This window comes from Drosophila virilis, chromosome X (assembly GCF_030788295.1).
Source record: "Drosophila virilis strain 15010-1051.87 chromosome X, Dvir_AGI_RSII-ME, whole genome shotgun sequence".
Lineage (NCBI taxonomy): Eukaryota > Metazoa > Arthropoda > Insecta > Diptera > Drosophilidae > Drosophila > Drosophila virilis.
This window is the reverse complement of record NC_091543.1, coordinates 15,576,664-15,589,352: the sequence shown is the minus strand read 5'-3', so window position 1 is coordinate 15,589,352 and position 12,689 is coordinate 15,576,664. Positions and strand designations below refer to the sequence as shown.

Here is a 12,689-nt window from a genome sequence, read left to right as displayed (position 1 = left end):
GTCAATCAGCAGATTGCTTAGAATTACTTTCGTATGAAACTCTTTTTAAAGCTCTGAAACCACAACAAAAGTCCAATGAGTGTTTGGGAATTTGAACAATAAATTAAAAACGATCAAAGAGGAATGTAAACCACATGTTATTCATGTATATTTCTATTATGTAAAGTATGCTTCAATTAAATGTGCTTTAAGTTGAAATTAATCAAATATTTGTTAATATTTGAGTTGCGCAAATATTTGCTGAATGCTTTGTTCAAATTTAGCGCCTGCCAGTAACCCACTGGGTGCAGACACACACACACACACACACACATGTGTGAGTGTGAGTGTGTGTGTGGGTGGGTGTCTGTGTGTTTGTTATTTTATGTGTATTTGTATTCATTTGGAGTTTACATAAATTCATAGAGTTGGCAAATGGGCGACCTGGCTCTCTTTGGCTGTTTTGCCTGTCTGGGCGGTTTAAGCGTTGGCTTAATTGCTCAACAAGTTGGCGTCGTGCGGCGTTGCCAGAGGCCCCGAGCACCACCCCCCCGAAATAAAATCGGCAAGACCAAAATGGAAAAAAGGAAAGCAGCATACGAATACAATTTAGCATTCAATTTGAGCAAAGGCCACCTGCCAGGCGCTGTGACATGCGGCACACACACGGCCAACATCATCTAATGCTGTTGACAGCTGTTGTGTGTGTGGCAGCAGGTGCGGATTTGGGCCATGACAATCTGGGGAATCCACAATTAAAATGTTCGCCGCATGCTGATGCTGATGTTGATGTTGATGCGTTGCTGTCACGACTTAAGTCCACCATTGCCACATGGCACGCTAATTGCCTGGCCCCAAAATATTCATTTTTGGCAAAGATGATTAGAGTGGTGAGAGGGGATAGGGGGCGCGGCGCGTGTTAAAGGTCACGCCAAAAATCAATAGCCTTTTTGTCGCATCGACTGCCGACTGACAACATGTTGTCATCATACGCATCATGAGCTCAGTTTCTTCACAATTTCCATGCCATCATTGTCATCATTTAAAATTCAAATGCAAAAGCATTTTGCCACAGGTCGCAACTAGGTAAAGTCCAAGTCATTAAAATTCGCAGGCGGCCAAACAAATGCGTTGCGTCTTTAAGGCTAACTACGTGGCTTTAATACGCACACAATCAGCGCACGAAAGTATGCTACACACACACACACATACCACGCACACCTCAACTCACACCATTGTTAAAGGGGATGACATCGGCTGGCAAGCCAAACACGAACTCGACGCTGTTCACCACACCGAAGGGCACAAAAATATCCTTAGCTTGCCTTCGTATATCCCATATGGAATATCGGGAAATTAAATGTTGTCTTTCTTCTTTAACAGCATCTTTTCATCCACATTCTCGACTATAATATTGCCTGGAATTAAAGAATTTAAGGCTCGCTAGGCCACATTTTGACTGATTAATGCGTCTTTTAGCTTGAGTGTAGATTTTTTCACATTCATTTATTGAGCTTTTAGCTAGATTGCCGCTATAATTATTTTACTTGTTTATTTGTGGATATTCTACCTGTAACTGCGGAAAATTGGCGGAAAGTTGACGCCAAACGGTTGTAGGACAGTTTATTGTTAACCAGCCAAACGGCCTGAATTACATATTGAAGAATGTTAATGAAAATTCGTTTAAGACGTATTTTACTTGGTGAAAATATCGCTCAATTTATTTGACAACTTATTTTACGACTTCGGGCTGGTTTATTGGTTTATATTTCCCACTGTTCCACTGTAAGATAAAGCAACAAACGTGGCCGTGCAAAGCCGGGTAATGCAATATTCAATATTGATTTGAATCTCTTAAAGTCTAATTCAGCTGTTACTGAGGTATTTTACTAAACATTTAATATAAGGCCAAAGGAAAAAAGCCTGTATTTAGGTTTTCCCAGCCAAACTGGGAAATTTCGCTCTTTCAACACACACACACACACAAACACACACACACACATACACGCAGGACAGCTGTGGAGTGTGCGCATGTGTGTGTGTGTGTGTGTGCCGTGCCGTCGTTTCCTTGTTGTGCTACTGACTCCGGCACTGACTGGGGCGCTTGTCGGTTGTCGCTTGTCGGTTGTCGGTTGTGTTGGTTGTCGGTTGTCGGTAAATCACAACCATGGCACGGCACACGGCAATCAGTTTGTGTTTGGCTGTGTAACGCGTAGCGTGTGCTTTCACACGGCCTCGCTCGCCATTTTCAGAGTGCGCTCCACGAATTTTCGAACGCAACTTGTCGAATTTGGACCAAAGGCAACGAAAAAAAAAAGGCAAGGAACGTTATAAACCAAAACGAAAACAACTGCAACCGCGGCATTTTGCGTGATGTGTGCGAAAAAGTGAAAAGCGACAATAATTTCCAGCATTTATATTTATTTATTTTTTTCGAGTGCATTTTTGTGTATTTTTGTTTGCCGCTAAGGTATAAAGCTGAACTAATGCAAATAATAATGCATTTTAATTAATATTAATATAAATACATTGACGTGTTTGCGTGTGTGTGTTGCGGCATTTGTTGCATACTTTCAGGCTGAGCAAGAAAATCGAATTGTATTCATAATATTATGACTCTTGCACATGACAAGCAGCTTTAGGGACTGTGCGGGCTTGTGTGAGGCGTCGGCTTAGCTGTTGTCAGGGCCAATACAATAGCAGACGCTCTGGCGCCATTTCCAAAAGGCCTGTCTTTTCCCCTGAACAGAGCATACTTACTGACTAAATATCCAAAGTCTTTTACTAGATAAATTATATGTTCATATAATTTTTGATTGCCAACCTTTATATTTTGTTAAATTTATCTTGTCGTTTTCGTCTTCACTCTTGCTGCAAACACCTTTCCATATAATATGGTTCTCATAAAAATTGTAAACAATAATTTTATCCTTACTATATGCATATATATTCAGTGTCTATTGGCAAACTTAAGTCGACATAATGTAGTCTTGTCCGCCTGTCGCTTGGCTCTGGTTGCCATATAAAAAAAAGCTTTCTCTAGCTCAGTTGCGAAATGTTAGCAGAAAACTGAAAAGCCAACAACAAGAAGTTGCTGAATTTAAGTTTTAAATAGATATTGAGTTTTTTTTTTTTACTCAAAGAAGTTGCTGGACTTGGATCAGAATATATGTATCACTATATCATGCCACTCAGACATAGGGCATTTATTCAGTGGCAAAGCAAATTGCTTCTTTTTTGTCTTCTTATTTATTTTTTGTAGCATAATTTTTGGCGCAGTCAAGCAAAAACACGAGCATATTTGATGAATATGGCTGTCAAAAGAAAACGCGTGTGCCTGTCTCTGTGTGTGTGTGTGTGTGTGTGTGTGTATGTATGTGTGCTTCTTGGCCATAAATATTTGATAAGCATTTCAAATTCAAAAATAGCACAACAAAAATAGTAATGAGACCAAGACTTTAGCATATTTAATTAGTTTGCTTTTGAGGCCACGAATGAAAAGCAAAAAACGTTCATAAATAAATATCCCGGGCTGTAAACTGCATAAGCATACGTTGACAAACATATGCAAAAAAGTGCTGCACGTTGCATAGCTTTAAGCGTGCCCCTTTAAGTTGCAAGTCAGGCAGCGTGTCATTAATATGCCGAGCTCTGCGCGTGTGTGTGTGTGTGTGTGTGTGTGTTTGTTGTTGTTGTTGTTGTTATGCGTGCATGCAAGGCAATTGCATATGACGCTCTGCCCTGTGCTTGGCCTCTGCCAACCAGCCTGCCAGTGAGCCAGACATATGTATATTATCTCTAGTGAATTATGGCCTGGCCATATAGATTCCAAAACGTTCTGTCCTTACAAGAACACCGACTGCTGGCCAATGTCTGCCGCACACACACACACTTGCATGCCAAGCATGTACCTTTTTCTATGTGCCCCAAACCTCGTTACTGTCTCTGTCTATGTGTGTATCATCATCGTGCATTGTGGCACACATTGTTAAATGAACGATACAAAACTTCAACTCACATACACACACACACACACACACACACACTTACACACACGCACACACAGCAACAACAACAACACCATGCAATGTAGCGACATGTCCTGCCGCCTGCCAAACATGTCGCCTGGCACTTTGGTGTACTCCACTGTCTGCTGCTGCTGCTGTTGCTGCCTCGAATTACTCGACTCTTGCTCTGCTGCAACTTGAAATTAGATCTTGATATAGTACTAGGAGTAGTAGTAGCTAGTGCTAGCCCCTTACTGGATTTTTAAATCAGACCAATGCATAAACGCTATGAGAATATGCGTCCCACTAATTGGCTCCGGCGCCGCAGCGGTTTATCCCAATACTCCTCCTGCCCAGCTTCAGTCAGACAGCTGCTCTTCACTTGGCTTCAATCCTTTGCTAATTTATTGATGCCAGGCAGCAACAGCAGCAGCAGAAGCAGCAGCAGCAGCCAATGGCTAATGCTAGAAATTGAGTTATTTATGCTTCAGAATTGATTGCTGTTTGTTGTAAATTGCCGTGCTCCTGTTTCTCCGTTGTCGCCCAAGTCTGGTCAAACAAGTCAAGCGTGAGGCAGAATGGTAAATACCAACAACAGCAACAACATCAATAATAATCAACACACACGTAGATTCGCACACATACGAAGCCTTGCTTGCTGCAGTTGCGCTGCAAAGTATGCATCATTTTTTTTTTCTATAAAAATTCCGAAATTTTATATTTATCATTTTATTTAGCCCCAGGCGTAGCATTTCCAATTTAGCCGTGTCGAAAGAAAACAGAAATATGTATATATATATACTTATATATATACTTGTATATATATACTAATATATATATATATATAAATGACTTGGAAAATATGAAGAAATTTGTCATATAAGAACCTAATTCGGACCGATCGTTCCTAAAGCAGCTATATAACATATTGGTCCGATATATTTATATGAGTTGGTCGGATCGTTCTACATCGAACTTTTATTGCAAGAAGCGTTCGAAAGTATTAAAGCACTTGTCTGCCTGGTCGCAAATGCATTGCTTGATTTTCATTAAATAAATATTTATACAATCCCTAGCTAATTTCATTTTTCTATTTTACATTTCAACCCAGTTTTGCACGCTTCTTGATTTATTTTTCGGGTTACTTTTACAAATTGTAATATAAATACATTAAATTGCGCTTTTTGATTTTATAGTTTTTTTGTATTAATTTTTTGCTATCAACTAAAAGTTGACATCGATAAAATGCATCGTTTCAGCTGATATTTGTTTTGGCGCCTGTTGTAATTAGATCATAGTTAATTATTGCACATGACATTCATTAGCTATATGACAGCAATTTATTTATTTTTTCTTGGTGTAAAAGTACATTCAGTAGTTAAATTGACAGTTATAGACATAAATTATAAATGGTAAATGCATGTTATGTTGACAAGCTGTCCATGCAAATTCATATAAGCGGTCGAAATCAATCGAATGAAAGTCCATGGCCATACGATTTTCCCAGCTAAGCATGTTCGCATTGAAAAAATTGCATTTACACGTACTATCAAGAAAATCTTTTCATATATAATATAATAGATTAAATTGTCTAACTCAGCAGTTTTTCATCTATTTCCCATCTGTGCGCGTGAAAGTCTATGTCATCAAGAAGACGTAGCTTGCCTAGCTCTTCAATCAGGTGCATTGATCATTAATAATATTAAATGATACATTAGAACACAATTAGTTGGCCATAAAGCTTTTATATATCTTACTTTTCTGCAAACGTTAATTATTGACGGAATTTGAGTTCATAAAAAAAAAAAAAAACAGCTTGGCAGCTCTTAAGCTGTTAATTGCATATGATTAATTAATTGTAAATATTTGTGGACATTAATGCAGTTGGTTTTGATGCATTTCATAGGGTATACGCTTATCGATAATGTCTGTAATTTATTCATCAATGTTTCCCATGTTTTCTTTTTTGTTAATTATTTTCAGATATATTTTTGCACATTTTTTTTCTCGCTCCCGCTCTTCTGTGAGCTTATTTATTTATTATGCACTCGGTTCAAAATATTGACAAGCAATTTCAATTGCAATCGCAACGAATTTATTCAGATATATATATATATATATACATATATATCGAGTATTTATTATATTTGTTGTCTACTTTATGGCGCTTGGCGTTTCGATTTGCGCTCATCAAATGGCAAATGACAACAATCGGTTTTCAGTTTCATTTACTGCAGAGCATTTGTGGTTAACAACAGACCACTGCCAACCCGGAGCCAAGCCGGGCCGTTCCCTGGGTAATCATTAATCATGTGGGTGACGCCTAAAAGTATGCAGCAACTGTGGCATGCAGCATGCAGCATGCGGCATGCAATTAAAAAGCAAACAAAACGCAACGGCAACATAAATTTGCAGCGCCAGACAGACATATGTTGAGTGCAGGGAGGGGTCGCAGTGCGGGGTGTGGGGTGCACAGCATCAGCAGCTGTGAGGTATGCAACAAATTCCTTGCCGCAAAAACACATACGAGCTGAAGCTTAGCCCAAATTGCTTTTGCATAATTTTTAGGCGTTGAGCGTTTAATGAGCGACAAAAGCAAAAAACAAACCAAATGCAGCCCTAAGCTGTAAGTGCCACGCCTAAGTGGCAGCCACACAGTGTGACCACAGAGAGACAACACTGTGCCAGAATATCTTATAAGGCATACACAAAAATACACAAAGTGGAGCCCCACATGGAAGTTGCCGGCACGACGCTGATGCTGGTGGACGCGTCCACGGCCAACGAGATGCATAATCAGCATTCACATCACTCGCACCAGCGGCACTTGCAACGACAGAGCGGCGAGTCGGGCGGCCAAACGTCCGGCGATGCAACAAGCGGCACAGCACAAAGCCACGAAATGTCCGTCACTGTTGTTGCCACTGGCTCCGGCTCCGGCTCCGGTTCCGGTTCTGGTTCCGCTGCCAGCTCAAATACAGTTGTAATCGAACCTGTTATCGCCGGCACCTCGAACAGCTCCTCGGGCAACAGTTCGCCCGCCAAGGCGTATCTGCATCATCATCTACACCATGGCGCCCACTCGCCACTTGCCCATCATCATCATCATCATCATTCGCTGCAGCTGCACCATACGGCGCCGCCCTCGCCACTGGCGTCAGTGCGCCACCAACAACAACAACAGCTTCAGCAACAGCAACAGCATCAACAGCAACAACAGCTTTCGGGTGCTTCGCCCCCACCCGGCGGCTGTCTGGCAGTCTGTTGTTCAACGACCGCCGCCGCGTCCACGCATCATCATATGACCATGGGCCATGTGCCGCATATGGCGGCACATCATTCCCTGTATCCGCTGATGGCTGCCGCCCAACTGGGCTATGTGGGCTCCAGTGGGCCCAGCTCTCTGGTCAATTCGCCCGCGCTGGGCCGACGTAAGCGCTACACAAGCACCTCCTCGAATTGCTCCAGCCAATTTAACAATAACTACGCCGGACTCGATGTGGACTCCCTGGACGATATGCTGCGGAAGGTAAGCAGCTGGTTGTTTCTTTTTTTGTATATTTTACATAATAAGCATTTAAAAAGTAACAAATTCTCGCAATGTATTTTGTTCTTCTTACAAAATATTTTTCTTTGATATAAAACTCACAAGCCACTTTAACAATTGCCTGTCAAATTTAGCAGTCAAAATATTTTATTTAATGAAGGCTAAAGTAGATGACAGAGCATAACATTAATTTACTAGCAAACATTCAGTTTCTTATTCTCGGGTGACGATCAAAGTTGCCAGCAAGATTAACATGCAGTTAAATTAATTTCAGCTTTCTGTTTGGGCGTAAGCATTGGCAATTATACATTTAAAATTTAACATGCCGTTTATCTAGCTGTTATTTATTTGACATGTAAGTGTTGCCACTTTGCTGTGTATGGCCCATGTGGCAATACCAAATTGTTAGCCAAAAATGAATTTCTTATCAACGCGCTAAAGACTTGCTAGTAATATGAGTAACAGGTTCTACTTATTTTATGGACCTCACTTTAAGATTATTTTAATCTTTATTTATATATTATATATATCTATATATATGTATACCGCTTTCTTAGTACTAATCGCAAGCAGCAGTAGAATGTCGGTGTCGAGGGCTGCTCTTTAAGAACATATTTCGCCCTCGCGTCCCTGTTCTCTCTCTCTCGCTAACTTTCTCCCATTTCACTGCTGCATCTACTTCGCCGTCTATTATTCGTCTTTTTGGACCTGTCTGGCCGTCTGCTGTCCGTCTGCCTGTCCGTCGTGGCCATAAATCTAGAGCCTAGTCCGGTCGCACAGCGTGTGCTGCAAGACGCGCCGTGCGCCCAAAAAATATGCAACGCTTTTTACGTGTTGAACATTTTTAAGCGCGCAGCCGACCCATAAATAATATGCGACAAGATTTTTTTTCTGCCCCTTTTTTAGGCTCCTTTTTTTTATGAAAATAATTTTTCTCGTTTATTTTGCTTGTGTAAGGCCAGAGTGTAGGAGGGTGTGGGTGTGTATGGCAGCGGCATGCAAACAATTTAAATTTGTTATGCGCTCCGAAAGAATGCCTAATGTATAATAGGCTGGCGTACTAGCTGCCTGGCTGCAACAATGCCGCAAGCTGACCTGGCAACTGGCTTGGGTTTAGTGTGCGTGCAAATTTGCATTACGTATACGTATTTGTGTGCATATTACGTATTCGTATGGGTGTGTGTGTGTGTGTGTGTTGTTAGACCATTTTGGCCGCTTGCATTTTATTAGCGATAATGAACTCCACGTGCACCAGCGCGAAACGATGCGAAACTAAACGAAACCGTTGCATACTTTGTGGCATGTGCCCCCCCTCAACTATGCCTCCTGTACGCGCGTGCATTGCCATTGAAACGCGGCGGAAATGGGGTAGCTTCAAGTTGTGGCAGTGCGTATAATAGCCACAGGCTGAACAGCTCGTCAAAAGTTTAGCTAAGAGAGTCTTGAGAGTCTAGGCAAATTCAATTTAATATGCAAAACTAGTTTGCTTGAATTTTTGTCTTGAAAAACATACAACAAAAGTATATGCCAGATCCTGATTTCATAAAGCTGAGCGAATACCAAGGCTTCAAGTCGGAATTCGATTTTAAGCCGAGCCCCAAGCCGGACTTATATAATTTATGAGTTTGGCCTTTGCCCATTAAATGTAGTAGATATTTAAGCAGAAATTTGATAGCGAGCTGCAGGGTATTTGCCAGTCGTGTGTCCTTTTTGGCTCACACCTATTTGTTTCTATTGTGCAGTGTCGCATTGCCACAGGTTAACATTTGCCCCCCTTTAATGGGTCGATGGTTGATGTAGAAATCGGTATTGGTAACGTTGTTGCCACCGTTTCTAGCTGCCGCTGTTGCTGCTGCTGCTGCTGCTGCTGCTGCATTGCATTTGTGGCCGCCATAATGGAGCTGCGGGCAGCGGACCTGCGGGCTGCGGATCTGCGGCATGCAGACCTGCCGACGGTTGCGACGGACTGCGGCGCGGCTGTTGCTATTACCTTTTGCCGTTTCCCATTTGCCATTGCGATTGCAATTTTGTTGTGGCATAGTTTCCCGTCCAGGCGCGTGCATAATGGCAATTTGAATAATGTGCCAAAATATGCAGACATTTCATTGTTTGCGCCCTCCCTGCCACTTCAGCTGGCAAGTAACGGCCTGGCCGCCCCATAAGAAAACTGGGACACTCGCTGACAATCAAAGTTTGGCTCGATTCACTTTGACGTTTGTCATAAACATAGACTGGAAATTAGATGGACTTGGGCGCTAGAACTTTGCGGCAATAAACGGCAGACGAGGTCAAAGCCAAAACGGCAATAGAGGCGAGAGCCAAAGCAAGCGCAGAACTTAAATCGAATTGGGTCTGAAGGAGAAGAAGAAGACGAACACCAACAACAACAAGTCGAAAGTTGTTATCGAGTTGCGGCCCAAGTTTGAAGCATTTGAAGCATCAACAAACTTTGTGGCTGCGTTTCTCAAGTGGTCGTCAGCGAACGAAATGAAACCGATCCGAAGAAAAGAGACCAATTCCAGCAATAGGCTTAATCTATTGATTTCTATTTGAAGGCTGCTTAGCATGCGCACAGTGTGCCCAGCTGCGTTTGAAGTGACTCAAACAATGAAATACAGTCGAATTTTGTTCACATTAAAGCATTGCTTTGGGCAAATGTCTGGCGAGCAATAAGCAATGTGACCAGCTGAAGTCAATCATCAATTGGCTTGAGGTTACTTAACTTGCGGGCGGTGTGACCAGCTGTAGCAATATTGGTAATAAGTGTGACCCTAAATTAGCTTGCTTGTACTGTGATCAGCTTTATTTAAAGTTATCCAAAGACTTGTTAGATGCAGACACATTTGTGAATTTTATTTTAGTTTTTACCACGAGCAATTTTCTCCCAAACCAACAGGGTGACAAGCAATTATAGAGAATTCATTGTGACTAGGAGCTATCGGTGTGGTCAGCTGCGTTGAAAGTAAATTAATGAGAGACGTGCAGTGTGCCCAGTATGTCAACTTTTTGACCAGCCTTAAATTATTTAATCGTTCGTTAATCTATGAGGAATGTCACTGCAAACAAAGCATATTTATATATGGTGTTGTTATATTTATATTGGATGTTTAGAACTAAATCTGTTTTTCATAGATCTATAGCATTAACTACGTAAACTAAATACGGCATAACTAAGCTGAAGATCCATTTAATATACTCATATATGTGCGCTTCATGCTGCTTGCATTTGTTTATTGGCCCTATCAGTGGCATTTTTAATGGCCCGACGACACAGGCCAGCAGCTCAGAATTATTTAATATATGAGTCCGGGCGTGGGGGTAAAAATTGTACACACCTTAACGTAATTACATGTGGGCCTGACGAGGGGCACACGGCAGGAGGGGTGAGTTCGGTTTACACGCCTGCTTTGGGACGGAAGGGGGAGAAGGCAGCTGGGTTTGGGTTTGGGTTAGCTTTTTGGGTTAGCTTCTTTGCCCTGGTCGCTCGTTAGTCGCCATGAAATGCCTTCGTTCTGGGAGTTGTGCCAGCCAACAAATGAGCAGCAGCCCGCATGGCCCCCCAAAACTGCTAAACAATACGCATCTCCAGCAAATACACATACATGCACACATACGCAAGCAAAAACACGCACGAACAAACGCACACCAACACACAACAACACACATACGCACACACCCACCTACAACACCTGCATTGTGAAATAATGTTTTTATAAGCCACCTTTATATAATGACAATGGGGAATCATTAAATGTCTATTTGCGCTTTTTTAATACCCTGTAACCATAAAATGGGTACGACACGGGCATAACAAACATATATATATATGTATAACTAACTCGCTTGTCCTGACTGCTAGACTGACTGACTGACTGACTGATTGATGATCCACGCATACTATAATTACCCCAATTTGAGCTTGAGTGCATTTGAGACGTTCTACATACTTGGTCCTTGTTTCGTCGTGTGGAAATTGGGGTTTAGTTGGGAGAATCTTTGAGTTTTATTCGAGCGCAACTTTGAACTTTCTGCGACTTTTGCTAAGCGTTAATTAAATTTGATTATAGGGTATTTATCTAGTCGAGCGTTGCGTTAACAGTTTTCATTGGCAGTGTCTTCGGGCTTGTGCGTTTCGCCTTTTCTTTTGCCTTCACTCGGTAGCCATATGTGTGGAAGTCGTATAGCAATGAGCTATTGTCAGCCAACGCAAATACCTTCTAATTACGAGCTTTGAGTGGGTTTAGTAAATTGTGCATTGTCCCTTTCTAGCCTTATTAGTAAGCCGCTCTCCCCCCCTCTCTCTCTCTCTCTCTCACTCACTCTCTCTCTCTGCCTGGTTTATGTAAGCTTCAAATTCTGATAAGAATTGAAAATCATTCTCATTTCGCATATCGTACAAATCTTGAGTAAAGCTATAAGCTAACGAGACTCAAGCTTAATGCTGGTTTGTGTGTGTGTGTGTGTGTGTGTGTGTATGTGTTTGTATGTATGAGCAGAGTAGCACTGATAGACGCAGCTAATTTTGAGACGTCACGCATTTATCTTGCGCCACATGTTGGCAATCCTTGCATCACACACACACACACACTCGCACATTCATGTGGAAACCCTTCACAGCAGATTTCCTTAAGCGCTACTCTTCTCACAATAAGCTAAAAAAAAAAAAAAACAAAAAGAGTAGAAACAAAAAGCAAAACCGTAAAAATAGAAAAACCAACAACAACAAAACACACACACACAAAGCGTCATAAAATAGCAAAACTAACGAACTCGGGCAGCAGAGCGGCCCCAGAGTTGAAAAAAAAAAGAATAGAAAAGGGTTACCGCTTAACCGCTCCTGGCAACCCGCAACCCGCAACCCGCACCTTTGGCTATGTGCGTGTGCCCATCAAGGGATTTCCCTTCAATTAGGATTAATACTCCAGATACCAAAAACAACAAGCATCAAAAGAGAAGAGCTGAGAAAAGAGAAAATTCTGCAACGAGTGTTGCGTACGCTTAACTAGGGTAATGCCTTACATATGTGCTCCATACACACACACATACACACTCATACACACACATACATATATGTATGCAGTCCAGTTCGGATAACCAAAAATGCCCAAAATCCGCCGGACCCAGTGCCATAAAGCTGGAGACGAGCTCAGGCCTCA

General features: G+C 41.8%; 1 protein-coding gene across 11 annotated transcripts in view; it reads left to right on the top strand.

Annotated features, from left to right (window-relative positions):
* The window catches only part of LOC6635450 (uncharacterized protein CG43867), a 136,573-nt gene that overhangs the window by 33,948 nt on the left and 89,936 nt on the right, over nt 1-12,689 (top strand). For 2 of the 11 annotated variants that reach the window (XM_070211287.1, XM_070211286.1), the window contains exon 1: nt 6,470-7,515. The exons of 7 other annotated variants lie outside the window; for them this stretch is intronic. In XM_070211287.1, the coding sequence (XP_070067388.1) occupies nt 6,721-7,515 (795 nt within the window). In that variant the 5' untranslated portion in view covers nt 6,470-6,720. Of the gene's footprint in view, nt 1-2,111; nt 2,450-6,467; nt 7,516-12,689 lie in introns of those variants that run through there. 2 more of the 11 variants (XM_070211285.1, XM_070211284.1) reach the window with 2 other exon arrangements.